The sequence below is a fragment of the Pseudorasbora parva genome, chromosome 8 (assembly GCF_024679245.1).
Source record: "Pseudorasbora parva isolate DD20220531a chromosome 8, ASM2467924v1, whole genome shotgun sequence".
Lineage (NCBI taxonomy): Eukaryota > Metazoa > Chordata > Actinopteri > Cypriniformes > Gobionidae > Pseudorasbora > Pseudorasbora parva.
The window spans coordinates 21,675,320-21,693,630 of NC_090179.1; the positions used below are offsets into that span (position 1 = coordinate 21,675,320).

Genomic DNA, 18,311 nt, shown 5'->3' on the forward strand with positions numbered 1-18,311 from the left:
CTGTTGCTTTCGCTCTCTCCCTCGCTCTCTCTCACGCGCAGGCTGTTGCTTTCGCTCTCTCCCTCGCTCTCTCTCACGCGCTTCCGGTAGAATTGTCCGTAAGGCCCATACAAGGAAATTCCGCCCCCACTAACGTCAATGGGGACGCATGATCTCAAAAAACTTGCCGAAACTTATGACTAACCGGAAGTAGTATTTTTGACAAAGAAATACTCCCATCAAACGTCCACCTTAACTTTTGAAACTTTGTCTATGTTTAGTATGGGATTCCAAGTCTTTAACAGTGTAAAAAGATCAGTATGCATGAAACAGCATTTCACCCCCCCTTTAAGTAAATTGCTTTTAAAGAAACAAAACGGTACATTTGAAATTATAAAAATACATCTTAGTATAATTTCTCAATAAAGATAATTTGACAACAACAAAAACTGAAATGAATCATATTTCTGATCTTTAAAACCTTAAAAACAAGTTGCACAGACACAATTTTTATTTGTTACTTTATTTAATTAGTACTCTACGCTAAAGGAAATTCATTAGTTCTTAAACACACTACTAAATACAAAAGTCATTATTGTACAATGTTAAAGGAAGTGTATGTAAGATTGTGGTCAAAACTGGTACTGCAATCACTTCCCCTCTCCCCCTCCCCCTGCTTCGAGGTTGCCAGATAGTCTGGAGGATCCAGCAGGAACGTTTGTAGCTGCAGCTGTGGTAACTAGAGCAGATCTGGCCACCCGGATGCCGAAACACTACTGAATTTGTGATTAGTCGATAGGTAGAGAGTGGAGTTTGAGGCCACAACACATGTCAACATCAACATCAGTTAAGGGCTGCAACAACAACTTTTAACTTCAGCTCTGCAGCAAATTTAGAATAATTATGACGTATGCAAATTTGGACCCAAATGTGGGTCGCAGAGCTGAAGTGGTTGCATGACAATATCCTGGCCGGACTACTGTTGTCAGTGATATAAGTATTCGAAATTAACATGATTTCTTAAAGGGTTAGTTCACCCAAAAATGAAAATGATTTCATTAATTAGTCACCCTCATGTCGTTGGACACCCATAAGACCTCCGTTCATCTTCGGAACACAAATGAAGATATTTTTGTTGAAAGCTGATAAAGGCTTCAGATAGGCCTTCATTGGCATTCAGTATGTTACTGACTTGAACTCGACGCATGCGCGAGAATATGATGCAACTCCTCCATTCAGATACATGACCCAGAAGAGGAGGAGCGCCGCTATCGCGAGAGTTCCAGGTGAGTTCACGTCTGAGACCTACACGCAAGACAATAACTTGGCGGATAAAGTCGTTATTTTGATTTTTTTGCGCACAAAAACTATTTTCGTCACATTGTAAAATTATTGTACAGCCACTGTAGTGAGATGGACTTTGTATCGACGTGTTTAGTGCCTTTATGGGTCTTGTGAGTGGGAATGTACTGAATGCCAATGGAGGCCTATCTGAAGCCTTTCCCAGCTTTCAACAAAAATATCTTCATTTGTGTTCCGAAGATGAACGAAGCTCTTACGGGTGTCCAACGACATGAGGGTAAGTAATTAATGAAATCATTTTCATTTTTGGGTGAACTAACCCTTTAATGTCTAGTGACATATCCGGGTCATTTTGGCCCCATTTACACTGCATGGTTCAAGTGACCCAATTCCGATTTTTTCCTCTCATGTGGCATAGATCGGATATGACATGTGAACGTGTAAGCAGGAAAAAAACGCATGAATTCCGATATCCTCAGATCGGATTCAGGTCTCACTCATATGTGGTAATAAATCCGATATGATTCGGATGCGTGGATTAGCTTCTGCCATGTATGCGGTCAAATCAGATATCCCACAGTAAATGCGTGTTGTACGTCATTGAAAAAGGGACGGAGGCGAATGACGTCAACTCAGGTGGACACAAACTGCGGGGCTCTCCTCTTTTTCTCCGCCTTAAGAGAGAAATGTTTTGCCGACCTTTAAAGATGTGTGGAACTGTGCAGACAGCAAAACATTGTGCAATAATTTTGTCTGCGTCCATTGCATATCGCGCTGTTTTACTTCCTTGCAAATATTGGATACGGGTCGCTCTTGAAAAGATGATGTAAGCGGGATGTCAAAAAAATCGGATATAGCCAACAAATCGGAATTGTGCATCAAGACCTGCAGTGTAAATGCAGCCATAATGATTAATTGCAATACATTTCTTACATACAGTTCCTTTAACGTAGAGAAAACATCACACTTCACAAGTTCAGTTTGGGTTCAACAAACAAACAAGTAACTTTAGCACCAATTTGAGGGAGCAATGAGGTCAGAGGTCAGACTGTTCTGACATCAGAAGAGCTTCTTCCTCTCTTCACACTGCGGGCCTGAGAACGGAGCTCGACAGCGACAGGTGTTAGGAGACACACACTTCCCCCCGTTCATACACCGCTTTTTACACACAGCTGCAGACAGAAAGAGGAGGTATCACTGCCTTTGTTTTTTCAAATTTGAGCAAACATGGATTTACACACATACAACAGCATAAAGTGTATAGTATATATGTATATAGTAACTGCACCGCAAACATTTAATTCTAGGGCAACAATCTTAAACACCTGTGTGGCAGGCTCCGCCTATCCATCCATCTGGACAGCTGCAGATTCCAGGAGCCACACAGCTGCCCCCGTTCCTACATCCCTGCGGACAGATCGCTACGGAAACAGAGATAAATGATCAACATGTGACCCAGATACTGCACTGACATATAGACACAACAACTCGAGAATGTACATGTAAATGATGATTAATTCATGAAAAATAACACAAAAAAACACTCGGGTTCTTGAGTGTTTTATGTGGTTTACAGAACATTTAAATAACATTACATTAACTGCTTGCACTGACCGGATTAGAATTTGCTATATTAGGTTACGCCAGGGGAATTTAGTGAAGCGACGAAACTGACGCCAGTAGTTCGCATGATAAGGGCAACATGGCAGATCTAGTTCGTCCAGATTACGTTCACACTGCACACATTCATAGAACATACTTTTTTAGCATTGTGAAGTAATTACTTGAAGTAAACTACTTGAGAGCATTTGTGATTTTGGACGCAGCCTACAGCCTCGTTTTCAAGTAAAATTCAGTATCGCACTGAACGTTCGTTGAATTCCGAACCACATACTCTAGTATACTACTCGTACAACTTTTACCACATCTTTCTATGGCAGAAATAGTAGTATGCTAGTATGCGGTTCCGAATTCAGCCAACATTACACGCAGACCAAGCAGAAGTGCTAATTGCTTTGGCAATGGGCGGAACTAAAGCAAAATCGGTCATTTCATTGGTTAGCGATCACATGTCAACACCTTAGTTTTGATTCACCAAATAATTCCAGGCGAACGTAGGCAATATTTGATTATGATTTATACATTTATTAATGATTAATATTTTTCAGCCTACCAGCCAACCAGGTATGCCAGCACTGTAGTTGACAATATGCAATCTAGCGGAGACAAGTCGCGAGTGACAAAAAGAGCGTTTGATAATTGTAAGTTAATGCTGTTAAGATTACATTTTACATTTTGATATAATTTAGGGATATAAGTATTTAGTGATATAAGTATAGTGTAGTTTTACAACTTTCAATGTCAGAACCAATTGATATTTATGATACATTTTGTTTACGAAAATTTGCCACATTATACATTAAAGTTATATAATTGCTTAAATTATATGACATATTCTGTCATATTGTGAAGAGATGCAGATTTATAATGAGAACATGTCCCCCCTACTTTTCAAGTTGTTCACCCTGTCTCAATGCAACAACTGACATTATGGATTTTTGAAATATAAATCAAACAAAATGGGATCCACAAACCGTCTTGGCATCTGGAGCCGGTCCAGCTGGAGGGACAGATGCATTTTGCTTCTCCATTCACAGCAATACATTCACCACCGTTCCAACAGCCAGTGTTACACACCACTGACAAATACAAACATACACACACACAGACACACAGACTGTGAATTATCTGGGCGGTTGGACTCAACAGTTTTTAAAAAAAAGAACCTTTAAAACATAATGTAAGCTAATTCACAGTTACCTTTGTGACAGTATTTTCCTCCAAACCCTGAAGGGCATCTGCATTTTCCAGGTCGAAGGCATACTCCACCATTTTTACACTTTGGATAACAGTTTGCTGAAATCAACAGGCAAATCATGTGAGTTAAATAGCATAAGTTTGACACTCACACAAACACACTGCATAGCAAGTAACTTGAAACATCACCATATTGGCAGGTTTCTCCCTCGTATCCTTTTGAGCAGAAGCAGGTGTTGTTTCGGATGCAGATCCCGGCATGTTTGCAAGGTGGGTCGCATGTTGCTTTGAGGTCAAAGACAAAAGGAAGAGACACCCCACGGGGGCCATCAGACCCTCCCATACAGATCCCAGCCAGAGCGGCAAGTGCCACCAGCAAGAGCTGCGTGGATGTACAGCAAAGCACTGGCATTTTCATATCCACACTCTTACAAGGAACCAGAAAGACTGAGAGTGCTGGTGAACGTCTGTTTGAACAGCATATTACACTGTGAATCACCTACTGGACTGACATGGTACAGCAGGGAGCCACAGCTGGAAAAGTACTAACTGAGGAATGTGTGAGACAGGATTAAGAGACAGACAGGAGTGTTTGTGGTTGTCTGTGGTTTATAGCTGTCCTTTGTGAGGTTTGAACCTGAAAGTCTTACAACAGGTGGTCCCAAAGGTATTTTTTGACCAAGCTGCATTTATTTAAGAGAAAGTATAATATTTCTGTAACAATATGGGTGTTTTAATTTTAATATTGAAAAGTTAGTGTAAAATGTTCCTAGTTAATGTGATGGGAATGATCGGATGATCATCACGCATACATTTATTTGATCAAAAATACAGTAAAACAGTAGCATTGTAAAATTGTATAGTTATACAATTTAAAATAACTGTTTTCTATTTTAATGTATTTTAAAATAAAATGTATTACTGGCTCTGATGGTAAAGCTGATTTTTTAGCATCTGGATACTTAACTCACTTTTGGTCAATTTGATGTATCCTTACTAAATAAAATGATTTTCTAAATAAAAGAAAAATCTTATCTCATTCACCCCAAACTTTTGAATGGGAATGTATGTATAACGTAATGTAATGTGTATTTAAGTGTGCCCGTGTTTTGGGGCAACAGTAGAATCAAAAATCTTTCTAAAAGAGTTATAAGAAGACAAAGACACATTCCAATTGAATCTGTTAGTGAGTCTCTGCAGTCATTTATGAAGTCCAAACTGTTTCTTGTTTATATAGGGCCTATGTTAATGTCGTTTAAAATAATTGTCTCCAATATTCACTTGGCTGATCCCAAGAAATGTGAGGAAATGGATTCTGCAGATGTCTTGAGAATTCCCCTCCTCCTCAATGAAATTGCAGCAGCGATTTCATACCACAGCTAATGTATTTCCCTCTCTGAATTACATGTATTTATGAACTAAAAAAAATGGATAAATAGATCATACAGATAGATAGATAGATAGATAGATAGATAGATAGATAGATAGATAGATAGATAGATAGATAGATAGATAGATAGATAGATAGATAGATAAATAGATAGATAGATAGATAGATAGATAGATAGATAGATAGATAGATAGATAGATAGATAGATAGATAGATAGATAGATAGATAGATAGATAGATAGATAGATAGATAGATAGATAGATAGATAGATAGATTTTTGATCAGTGGTTATTTGTAGCTTATTTGCCATTGTTAAATGCTTTTTGCCAAGCCTGACTCCAGCATGTGACAGATGTAAAACTTACAGATCTTGTTCTGTAAGGAAAGGGTTATATATTATAATAATTATATCTCAATCCGTCTGAAAGCAGTGCATGGTTCATTCATGGTAAAGGCATGAAGAACCATTACATGGTCTTTGTTTCGGAAGGCCAATTAAAGTGAAACCAGAGGGATCTGTCTCAAGACATGAGAGGAAGTGAGCAGGAACTTTAATGACTGCAACAGATGTGCAGAATCCTTCTTTCTTCAGACGAAAACGTAAACACGGCGCAATGAAAACACAAAAGCCATAGGGATAACGTGTGCCTGGACATTTTCAGCTTATGGCCACACACTTCCCCAAATATTAGTGGTCAGCAATTATGACTTTTTCCATGCCTGTTAGTTATCACGCACAAACTGGTTACAACACTAAAAGTTTTTTATTCATTCCTAACCATTATTTCACCCCGCCAAAACATTGCCTCACTCAAGTCTGTGAAGTAGTGTATCTTGTATGCGCCATCTTGTGGATTGTGACCCGTTTCTCTACAATATGAATTAAGTTATTAATGGAGTTTTAAGCATAAGAGACCCAGTTTGACTATACTAATAATACAAATATTAACAATGTGTTATTTCAACCTAACCCACAAAGTGATGACATAGCCTATTAAATAGACATTGTTAATTTGTGTTAGACTCCGTAGGCTACTTAATTGACCATAACATGAACACTAGGGGGAAATATTAAAATAGTAGGCCTATATTATCTCATATAACTTGAAATGCCAACAAAAAATTATAGAAAAAACAAACCTTGACACAAATTTCCACCAAAAAATTATATTTAATGATAAATCCTTCCAACATTGAAATTAATAACCATTCAAATAAACCAATGTTAAAGTGCTATTCCAACAAAACAAAAATAGCCTAAGGCTAAATTGAATGAGAAACATCCAAGTTATTCATTATCTACATCAACACCAAGCGAAAATGGTTGAAGTGATCAAAATATGACAACAGAAACGCATCAATTAACAGAAGATTAATGACCTTCCTTTCTTTTTTTCTATTCCCTTTTTTTCTAATATACTCCATAGCTTCCTGCTGAGGTAAATAATATAGTATTTTATGGAAACCTGGTTCATGTTCCGTGTTGCCGCAGGATGGCCCACTTAATTTTTATTTTATTTTTTACATTTTCATAATTTCAAAAAGTAGTTTAGACATTTGTTCTAAACATTCCCTTTGATAATACATTGTGGAAATAAAATATTTTAAGCAAACAACAATTCTTTTCAATAAGAGTTTGAAAAATCCACAATATGGAGATTATTCCCATAAACTCATTTTCGAATGTGATTTAAAGTGAAAAACATCTCATCAAAAATTAATGCATCTGTTAATGGTTTTGTTGATATATGTTAATAACATACTCAAAAAAAAATCTATAGAATAGCTGCTTAACAAAGAGCTAAATAACAGAACGATATGAGCATAACTTCATGTTTAAAATGGAAAAAAAAAGAAAAAAAGAAAAGAAAAAAAGAGTAACGGAAAAGTGGTTTAAGTGTTTGCAGCTGTATGTAGAATATTTTGCTGTTGCAATCCTTCTCCCAAAATATACTAAAGTGCTTCCTTCTGTCTATTCAAGCCAAACCTCTGGAGCGATGTAAAATAATCAGTAATGATGTGGTAGAAAGCATCAGCTTTCTGATCAATGCATCAGCATCAGCTTTCTAATGATGCCACCCTACAGTACCAACTTAATTTTCAAACATTCGTAACATTAATGATTGTGGGTCATATGGAGGGGCGTCACTGTATCACACTCATGCGTCCGCGTGAAGAGGTGGTGTTTGCGCCGCAGTCCACATACAGGTATTTTTCCTGAGACACCTGCTCAGCATGGCCAAAATACACAGCGGTTACAGTCATTCTGGAGAGACATATTTCCTTTGTTAGTTGAAGTGGAAAACAGGCATTTAAGGCAATATATTTTGCTCTTACGGTATAACACATGTAAACTAACCCACAAACTGTTTTTTTGGTTAAAGGTGCAGTAAACGATTTCTGAGAAACAACGCCAATATTTGCAATCATCCCAAGCAAGCGCACCCCTCCTTTCATTGCTCTGCCCCAAAAATGTGCACCATGCACTCCACGGATCCTAAAAGTTCTTGTCTGATCATAACCGTTCTTTCTTCAGTGACATTCCTCTGACCTTTTTTTTTTTGTAATGCCTCTCAGCCATTTATCTCTTTTTCTACAATTTTCAAATCTCCCTTGTGTTCTCTCTCTCTCCTCCCCCATCTTGAGTAGACAACCCCTACTGCTGATTGGCTCCCTCTCTCTCCTCCCTCATCATGAGTGGACAGACTGGACACGCCCCCTACTGTTGATTGGATACACGTTTGTTGTGCTGCTCAGTCCGAACGGCTTTCAACAGTTTCTCAGAAATCACTTGCTGCACTTTTAATGATTATATTATCTAATGAAGATCTATCATTCTTTACTAAACTTGAACATTAAAAAAAACACAAAAAATACTAAATACAACTACGAAACAAATGTATAACATTTTACTAAACTTTTATCTATTGAAATACTTTTATTAATCTGCTAATTTACATTAACTGCTAACGCACACTGATTCACTAAAAGGAATCAGATTGTCCATTAAAGAATACTTACTGCATCATGACAACAATGTTATGCACTTTAATTGACTGCATGGTACAGTAGTCACTGTAAAAACAGATATGCAAGCATCACAATATGCATTTTAGAGTACTGTAAAATAAATTGTATTCATTATAGTTTTATTGAAGTAAGGCCAGACTGGCAAATACTCACAATATGTAGTCTATCTCATTGGCTATGATAGTGGGAACGGTGTAATCAATCTAAAACGAGACAATTACATTGATAACAGTTGTTATCTAAGTAATTACACACTGAGAGAAATTGCAAATTCACAAGACTAAATGAAATCGCTTTATTTGCAGGATACAGGTAATTTTCTTAATCTTAATGTGTGGCTTTAAACTGATTTCCCTCACTATGAAACATAGCTTGAATCAGTCAGACATATTTGTAAAAGAATGGTTTAGTACAATTGCCTTATACTGTACAGCAAACATTCCATAACGAATACTTTTCTATTAATACATTTTAAATCATTCATATTTTTGCATACATATAGCCTTTGTTCCCTCTAATTTCTTTTCTCGCCGAGAAAACATTTCTCTATTGGGTGGACATTTTAGTCACTTAAACAAAAACATTCTTTATACCAGAACTGTACGGCATATGTAAACACACACACAAAAAGTGGTTTCATCATGCAGTTATAACTTTTAACTTTAATGTGCCATTTCTGTTTTATATAACCCTTGATGTAACATAGTGATATGTTAAATATATATTTTTAAAAGCAGTTAATTCAGAAGTTAAATTAAAGCTGCACTATGTAACTTTTCCGTCCGCTAGAGGGCGCCTATTCAAAACAAAGGCATAGTTCGATGACGCCAAGTTTGAGCTCAGGAAATGGGAAGTGGTTTTCACCTCACAGCCGGTGGAAAAGAATCGGGACAGGACTCAGGGAGAAATCATGTTCACGTATATAATTATTATCGTTACTGTAGTAGTGTGAGAGCAAACCAAGTGTTGAGGAGCTAGCAGATTTTTATTACGACGGGACACAGTCGCCAAAGCCATTTCAGCTTTTCCAGTCATGAGTATGATGTAACAAAGCTCTGTTTATCATATTAGATACATTTGAGTGTGTTCAAATTGATGTTAAGACGTTACTCTGTTAGTTTGCTTAGCGGCTGCTTTGACCGAGGATAACGCAGATATGACGCAATCGACAGGCGACTCCCTCAGACGTTCCGGCTACTTGGTAAAAAAATAGCAATTTTCTCACAATTATACAAATAGTTGGAAATATTTGGGATATAATAAGAACTCAACTGAACAAAATATATAACACTGGCCTGTATGGGTGTGCATTGGCACTGCCTTCACGATTCGATTCGATTACGATTCACCAGGTAACGATTCGATTCAATTCGATTCTACGATGCATCAAAATTCTACAGCACACAAAGCAAATTTTTCATCAGTCATGAGACAATACAAGCAGATATTAAACAACAGATTGTATTGGCTGCTGTGTGTCTCCTGTATCTTTGACATAAAAGTTATTAAATAAAATAAAATGTAATTAAATAAAATGCAATTAACCCTTAAATGCATGACTGTTTCACCAAACATTCTTACATATTCAGGTCGTTAGCGACCAAGATCTATATTTAACATGGATAGACCTCTACCTGTCATGATAATAAAACTCCTGATTTTAGAGTAATAGCTACAGAAGAATAAAATAAAACCTATTTCGTTACCTTTTGGAGCTTGGAAGGATTCAGTTTGAGCAGATGTTTAATACCATCATCATATGACCTCGTCAGAGATCGTTTACCAGTATATTCAGCATCTGCCTCATATTCGCGATCTCCAGCATATTCTCCAAACTCATTTTCAATGTCTTCAAAATCAATATTTTGATCACTGACAGCTTCTTGACCACATCCCTCATCAAGAGACAGTGACACTAACATATGATTGTGTTTAGTACTTGCTCTCTGAAGTAAATCACTAAGCCATTTCAAGTTTTGCAGATTAAAATTATTGTTTCGTTTTCTGTCAGAGGTAACTATGAGTGAAACATCACTTCATCATTGGGTATCAGACATTGCCACCTTGTGGAATAAAGGTGAATTGCGCCGTATTTCGGCATTATAGATTAATTTATTATTGTGCAAAAAATATATACGTACAATCCTACACACCTCGGGTCGTTAGCGCGTTTTTAATAACTCTAGCGCTCTACTTAATCAAGAAGCCACTCTTCTTTAAAACTGATGAGGTTTTATTTCACGGCTTTGCGTTTCACGTTGCCTCTCATATTGAACTATTTGGACTGCAAACATGACTCTGTCACGGTCGGGAACACACAAAGGAAATGGTGCGAGGACTCAAGTGCAGAAATTAAAGATTTATTTACAAAAATAAACATAAACAGAAAACAAAACCCACGTGGGGGCAAAATACATAATCAAAAACATGAACTGAAGACATACCAACACAGGGAACCGGGAGACGTAGACGAGACAAGCATACGACACAGACTGACAAACAAAAGGAGCTTATAAAGGTAAGAAATCAAGAGGGAACAGGGAGGGACAGACCAGGGTGGGACGGGGGCGGACAGGGGCAACAGACAAAGAAGGAACAGACAAGGGAGGGGTAAACAAGGGAGGAATAGGGAAATTAAAAAGGTCAAGGGGCCATGATGGCCTGCAAAGTTCAGGTGCCCAGGGCGCGGGCAGAGCAGGACGCCTGAGTAGCACTTCCGGCACAGAGTCCACTGGCACTGGGACCACCGGCACAAGATCCACCGGAACTTGGACCACCGGAACACGATCCACCGGCACACGATCCACCGGCACAGGGATCACCAGCACACGATCCACCAGAACTGGGACCACCGGAAATCGATCCACCGGAACTGGGACCACCGAAACACGATATACCAGCACAGGGATCACCGGCACACGATCCACCGGAACTGGGACCACCGGTACACGATCCACCGGAACTGGGACCACCGGCACACGATCCACTGGAACTGGGACCATCGGAACACGATCTAATGGCACATGGAGCACCGGCACACGATCAACCAGAACTGGGACCACCGGCACACGATCCACTGGAACTGGGACCACCGGAACACGATCCACTGGAACTGGGACCACCGGAACTGCCTCCGGGGCTTTGGATAAAGCCCTGTGCTCCTTCCAAGCATGTAGGACTGCCACCACGAAGCATCCCATCACAGCCCTCCAGGCCGTTTCCGAACTCGGGACCACCGGAGTAGGGACCACCGGAACGGAGTCCACCGGAACTGGGACCACCAGAACACGATCCACCGGAACAAGATCCACCGGCACTGGGATCACCGGCACCGGCACTGGGACCACCGGAACACGATCCACCGGCACAGGGACCACTGGGAAACGATCCACCGGAACAGGGACCACCAGAACACGATCCACCGGCACAGGGACCACTGGAGAACGATCCACTGGCACAGGGACCACCGGCACATGATCCACCGGCACAGGGACCACCGGCACATGATCCACCGTCACAGAAACCACCGGAACACGATCCACCGGCACAGGCACCACCGGAACACGATCCACCGGCACAGGCACCACCGGAACACGATCCACCGGCACAGGGACCACTGAAACAGGCATGGAGGGAGCCTTCCTTCTCCTCCTCCGATTTAAGACCACCGGAATAGAGTCCACTGGAACACCGGACTCGGACTTCCGGGTAGGGGGTGGATGTGGTGCCATTCTTCCTCCTCCCTCTCCCCAAAGGGGTCATCGGAGGACTGGGGACTTGGCAGTCTGTGGGGAAAAATGGGGGAGGCCCAAGAGGTGGAAGACCACCCCTCCAGGGCACTCCTTCACCATCACGATCGTACACATACCCCACAAACTGCCAAAATGACAGCGTCCCCAGCATTCCCATCTCCCAGGCGATGATAGGCTAATTAAGGCTGGTGTTAAAAATGTCCTTGAGCTCTGCCTGACTGATGTTGAGCCCCTCCGCTACAAACAGGAACCAGCAAACTCCTATATGCTAGCTAAAAAGGGAAGAAATCAAGAGGGAATAGGTGGGAGAAATCAAACACTAATCATATAACAAGGGGGGGAGGGATCAGACCATTACATGAGCACATTTTCAGAATTACAAAACCCACATGTGCACACAAGACAGGACAGGCATGTGACAGACTCGCTGCCGCTCACACGCAACATCATTCTCTCTATGAAACCTGTAAACTGCATTCACCGATTCTAACACTATAACTCTATTACGGTTAAACAGAGCATTGCAAAAAATTTTTTTTAAGTATTTGCATTAATTTAAAAGTACAATTAAATGGATTTCTCCTCTCTATCTGCGGCGGCCGTGGCATCACAAGGGCGCGGCTACACACACATGCAGCTTACTGGGAACATTGATTGCATATAGCTATATACAGCTATTTACATACACAAAGTATGCAGACTGGAATAATGATGCTGAAAATTCAGCTTAGCTTCACAGGAATACATTTAATTTTATAATATATTCAAATAGAAAACATATTTCACAATAGTATAGTTTTTTAGTTTTTTATTTTATAAATGCAGCTTTGGTGAGTACCGATCCCAAATATTTGAACAGCATTGTATGTGTGTGTGTTTATATATACGAAAAATATAAAATGATTTAAATATTAATATTTAAAAAATCATCAAGTAATGTTTGCTGAAGCATAACCATTTTATAATACTAAATAGTTAAAATCTTAAATTGATATAGGTTATATATATATATATATATATATATATATATATATATATATATATATATATATATATATATATATATATATATTGTGTGTTAATATGAAAAAATATGCATTTTAAGATTTTAACTATTTAGTATTATAAAATGATTATGCTTCAGCAAACATTACTAATATATATATATATATATATATATATATATATATATATATAAATATATATATATATATATATATATATATATATATATATATATATATATATATATATATATATATATATATATATATATATATATATATATATATATATATATATATATATATATATATATAAATAAATGTATTACTACGCACCTGTTGCATATCCAGAGGGATGATAGTGGTGACATTACTGACGACAGACTTTCCAATGACAGTCTTGTAGAATTGGACCTGGGCTGTGATGTTGGCCACGTGTATTGGGAAGTAATTATTGTTGGTGATGTTAAGGGTATTCTTTGAAAAACAAAAATACTGCTATTAAAAACTGAACAAACATCAGAAAAAACCCTGGCAAAAGTCTGATCTGATCTCATTATCATTAAGTCCAATCCCACATTACAGAAATAATAAAATCATAAAATAAACAGGTAATATTTGCTGAACAATCCGGAAATACTACAGTAATTAAAAGGGTGAGATATTACCGTTATATTAAGGTATATTTTCCGTTGGTCTTTGTCATAAGTGACATAGGCTGACTTCACTCCAACATAAGAGACGTCAATAGTCCGGGGGAACAGGAAGAACACAGCCAGACCAGAAAGCAGAAGACACAGAAAGACTGATACAAACACGTACAATGTCCTAGAACAGTGCAAGAATACACAGTCAGTCATATTATATATTTTATTTATTATATATATATATATAATATATATATATATATATATATATATATATATATATATATATATATATATATATATATATATATGAGGAGCTCTTTTCCCTTTGTCCCTTTTTTTTTTTTTTACCTACACCCATACATTTTGTTAAAGGGGTACTTCAGCGCTGGGAAGATGAATCTGTATTTGAACTGGGTCATCAATGCAGTAGAAATGTGAAATTATTTTTGAATTTGGTGCTTTCTAGACTGAGAAAAGACAGAAAATGTATTTTTGTCCCATGGGGATGAAAGACTACAATTCCCAGAATGCTTCGCTGCCCTGTGAGGCCATTCCCCAACGCCACCAACTTGATTACAGTGAATGAGTTAGAGAAGACACTACAATTAAAAACTGAACGTGTCTGTTCAATATAATGAGTGAGTCACCGCGCGAGTATCACAGCACTGAGCACTAACTGCACGAGTGATGAGAGCTGAGGTAATCGCGACTACACTCGCGGCATACATTCACAACGCGAGTTCAGTCTGGCCCGTTTCAGTTCATGCCTTTACAAGCTTAACTTTCATAGAAATTAATTTGAGAAGTTAAAAGACTTACATTGCACACCATATCTCCGTTTAAATGAGTGCCTGCCAGAGCTCTCCCTGCAAGCTGAGTGTAATCTCCCACCCCACATGCGCGAGTTCAAAACATGCGGAAATGGCTCCCTCTGCTGGCTGTAGTCTTTAGCCTTTGGGCAAACATTCCTCCTATGATGCAAAAATCGTCAATTTGCATCATAGGAGGAATTTTTCTAGAAATAAAATGCATAAATCTCTTGTCTCAGGGGGATATGAGGGGGGAAAGCACAATTATTTGAATATACTCCAGGGTTTCTACTGATACAAAGCCATATGCTAATCGCTGAAGTAACCCTTTAATATTCGATTTATCCTGTGAAAATGGTCTATTGGCTCAGTCTGAACATGTTAAACACTGATTGTTAAATGAAACAACAATATTGTTGATTATAAATTCAAAGTTTTTTTTTCTTTCAAAACAACTACAAATCCATCCTTTTTATATGTAGTTAGTTTATGTATTTAAAACAAAAACAACAACAAGCAACACGTCACATGCAGCATATGACATCAGCGTTTAAGACGATTGCCAGTTAGAATCGCATTCCGGGGGGCGGGTGGGCATGGGATGGTGTCATAGATTGCCGGTAAGACTCGCGTTCCGAAAGGGATTCTGTTCCGGCCGGCAACGTGAACGAAAAGGGCACTTTCACTTTCAAAGGGCCAGGGGCTCAAGACGAGATGAGAGGATATATCGCATTTAGGCTAAAAACAGCCTCGGCGCTTATAGCGGTTTGGAAAGAAACTGCATTTTGCAGTACATTTAAAAGTGCCCTAGAATGAGTTGAAACTATGTTAAATTGTTGTCTGATATCTACATAGAGGGTATGTGGCTTATTTAAGACTAAAAATTGTCCAGATACAGTTTTACAGGTCCATTTACAACCCTATAAATTATCCCTAGGATGTAATGCTCTGTTTTTATGGGCATGGGATTTGAAAGAGTCTGCTGTGATTGGCTTATTTCAGCCGCTCAACGCACTCAGCAGTTCAGCTGTTCAGCGAAGCGGCTCGTGAGTCCTGACCGTCCTGACAGAACACACACAGACTAAATGACACTCTAAGCAGAACATCTCAAATGGAGATAAAATGCAGCTTACTTGTTTATTGGTGTTTTCAAATCATCCGCGCGCGAGAGAGAGCTTGCGTGCATATGGTTGCCAGATTGTACATGTTCAGGTAAAACACACAGAAAAGCTCTGATTGGGGGATTTAAATTACTGAAATCTGGCAACCGCAACCACGAATGCTCTTCCTTCCCTCAGACAAAACCAAAACCAGTGATGACTCGTCTTTTTTCATCAACGATATTGCATGTTTATATAACGTCAGGCACAATGTAGGCTACGCAGTGACTGTGATGTTCTCTGAAATACAAGCATGCAAAAACATCATATTTAAGTTCTCAAAAATATAAATATATATATTTTTACAGAATTAATAGCCTTGTCAAATGACTATCATTTTAACTTATATGGTGGAAAAGGTCAAGTTTGCTAGAAGGATTGAGTGAATGATCTGTAAGCAAAGTTCTACGGTTGTATTTTGAAATACAAAATAATATTAACCTTTGTCATTAGACACACTATTTCGTTTTGTATGGTACTTGGAGTTTTCTGTTCTTACTGTACTAGCATCTTGCGTCATCTAGACAATGCTGTCTCTCTAAGAAACTTTCAATTTAATCAGAAATTGTTTAAACAGTCAATAAGTAGATAAAATCGCTACTTACTGCTTGCAGGAATATAGTTGTAATTGTAAAAGTTTATCGCGTTTTGGAAAAGAGCTCTTCATTCATATATATATATATATATATATATATATATATACACACACACAATACTAATGCTACAAATGTTATGCTAATGTTGATGTGAAATAGATATTCAAACAAACTTACGTTCGTCTTGGCTTCAGCCTCTGGTCGCTGTATGGTATCAAAGCAACTAGCTGGTTTTCTTGGTCTATGAAAATGTCCAGCATAGGCAGTACACATAATTATAATAATGATTTATACAATTTATTGATGCCCTTCTTTATAGAACAGTTTATTAATGTTAAACGTTTAGATTTGCATGTTACATTTTGTGACACAAAGTAATGTGTGGATGGATGGATGGATGGATGGATGGATGGATGGATGGATGGATGGATGGATGGATGGATGGATGGTAGATCTGTTCTTACCTCTTGGTATTCTCCCTGTCCCTTGACAAGTAGGGCAGGTGACACTGTCTCTGCCTGTGAATTCAACATATGGAAACTGCGATACATCTTTATTGTCCTCAGTGTGGGACTCTGAGTCTTCGGTCAGGTTCTCTTGGTCCTCTTTTTGCTTTGGCAAAGCAAATAGAGACTTCCCCATGGTTGTTGGACCTGCCTTAAGAAAGAGAAATAATTTGTTATAGGCTATTTAGTGCATTACAATGCAAGTCGCACTTTTTGTGAGTCCCTTTAGATAAAAGCGTCTTCTAAATGATTTTATGTAAATGTAAGTCATGAAAGATCATTCAATTCTAGATCTTCATGTCGTGGTGAACGTGAGCACATATCTTCCACCTGACTTAAAGTATGCAGCTGCAGGCTGTTTCATAACGCAATTCTGTCTATCTAAAATTTACATTATGTTAACGTCTCATTATGCAATCAAACTATTCTGAATCTCTTCAACTAAACAATATTATTTTCAATGACTGGTAAATGCTGTGTGTGAAATGGTAATACAAATTAACTTATAACACAACTGATAAGAGAACACGATGTACTGTACGGCCAACGAGCTCGTGTTCTTATAATAATGATGCTGTATAACAATAACATGCATTAACTGCATTAACAAAATAATGTAATTAAAGAGCATTTAACACGCAGTCACGCACAAAACATGGCTTATTGAGATGTAACTTATAGCAAACGGGCCTAAAAACTGATCCAGCACCATACGAAATTAATCTTATTTCAAGGTACGATATGAGGATATAGTAGACAGGATATGAATTAAGGTTTGTTTACCTCTTTTTGAAGGGCCGTGCCTTTGGTTTATATAAAATTACAGTCGCTTCAATGCCGTTCCTCTGTTCCGACCGTGTTGTTCTTATCCCTAACCCGACGATGGTTTCCACAAGCCCCGCCTCCTTTTTTAATCAGTGACATGATGTTGCACTGTTAACGTCGTTTGATTGGACGATAGTTACGTTCGACACTTCTACAAGCCAATCATATTGTATAAGGCGGGATTTGTCTATGGATTTGTTGGACTGTAGCTCTCTAAGCCACGCCTCTCTGTTGATAGTTGCAGTGCAAGTTTCAAGGCCGTGTGTGTACTATGTACATGTGCACTGTTTTGCTTTGTGTCTCATTTCCTGTTAGAATCCAGATGTGCTCATTTACTCCTACTGTTTGCATCTTAAACGTTTTACTTAGAAAGAAAGAATGGTTGGGCAAGTAGGCCTATAAAGGATGCATATATCTATTTTTTAATACAAAAAAGAAGAAAACCATAAATTACTTATTGTTAAGTTGTTTATGCAATCAGAATAAGAAA

At 38.4% G+C, this 18,311-nt stretch overlaps 2 protein-coding genes across 2 annotated transcripts; both read right to left on the bottom strand.

Moving 5' to 3' along the window:
• Positions 1-1,545: 1,545 nt before the first annotated feature.
• seraf (Schwann cell-specific EGF-like repeat autocrine factor) lies at positions 1,546-4,603 on the bottom strand. The gene is made up of 5 exons (XM_067451664.1): positions 4,288-4,603; positions 4,102-4,197; positions 3,876-3,980; positions 2,607-2,702; positions 1,546-2,453 (listed from the first exon to the last, which is right to left on the bottom strand). Exons 1-5 carry the CDS (start codon positions 4,514-4,516, stop codon positions 2,341-2,343), a joined length of 639 nt encoding a protein of 212 aa, XP_067307765.1. The 5' UTR covers positions 4,517-4,603; the 3' UTR covers positions 1,546-2,340.
• A 2,037-nt stretch (positions 4,604-6,640) lies between these two features.
• Positions 6,641-17,927, bottom strand: tmem106ba (transmembrane protein 106Ba). Its single transcript, XM_067450382.1, has 8 exons — positions 17,780-17,927; positions 16,955-17,147; positions 16,668-16,731; positions 13,944-14,103; positions 13,612-13,752; positions 8,673-8,722; positions 8,511-8,564; positions 6,641-7,755 (listed from the first exon to the last, which is right to left on the bottom strand). The coding sequence occupies exons 2-8, from the start codon at positions 17,130-17,132 to the stop codon at positions 7,635-7,637; spliced, it is 768 nt and encodes a 255-aa protein (XP_067306483.1). The 5' UTR covers positions 17,133-17,147; positions 17,780-17,927; the 3' UTR covers positions 6,641-7,634.
• Between the last annotated feature and the right edge of the window lie 384 nt (positions 17,928-18,311).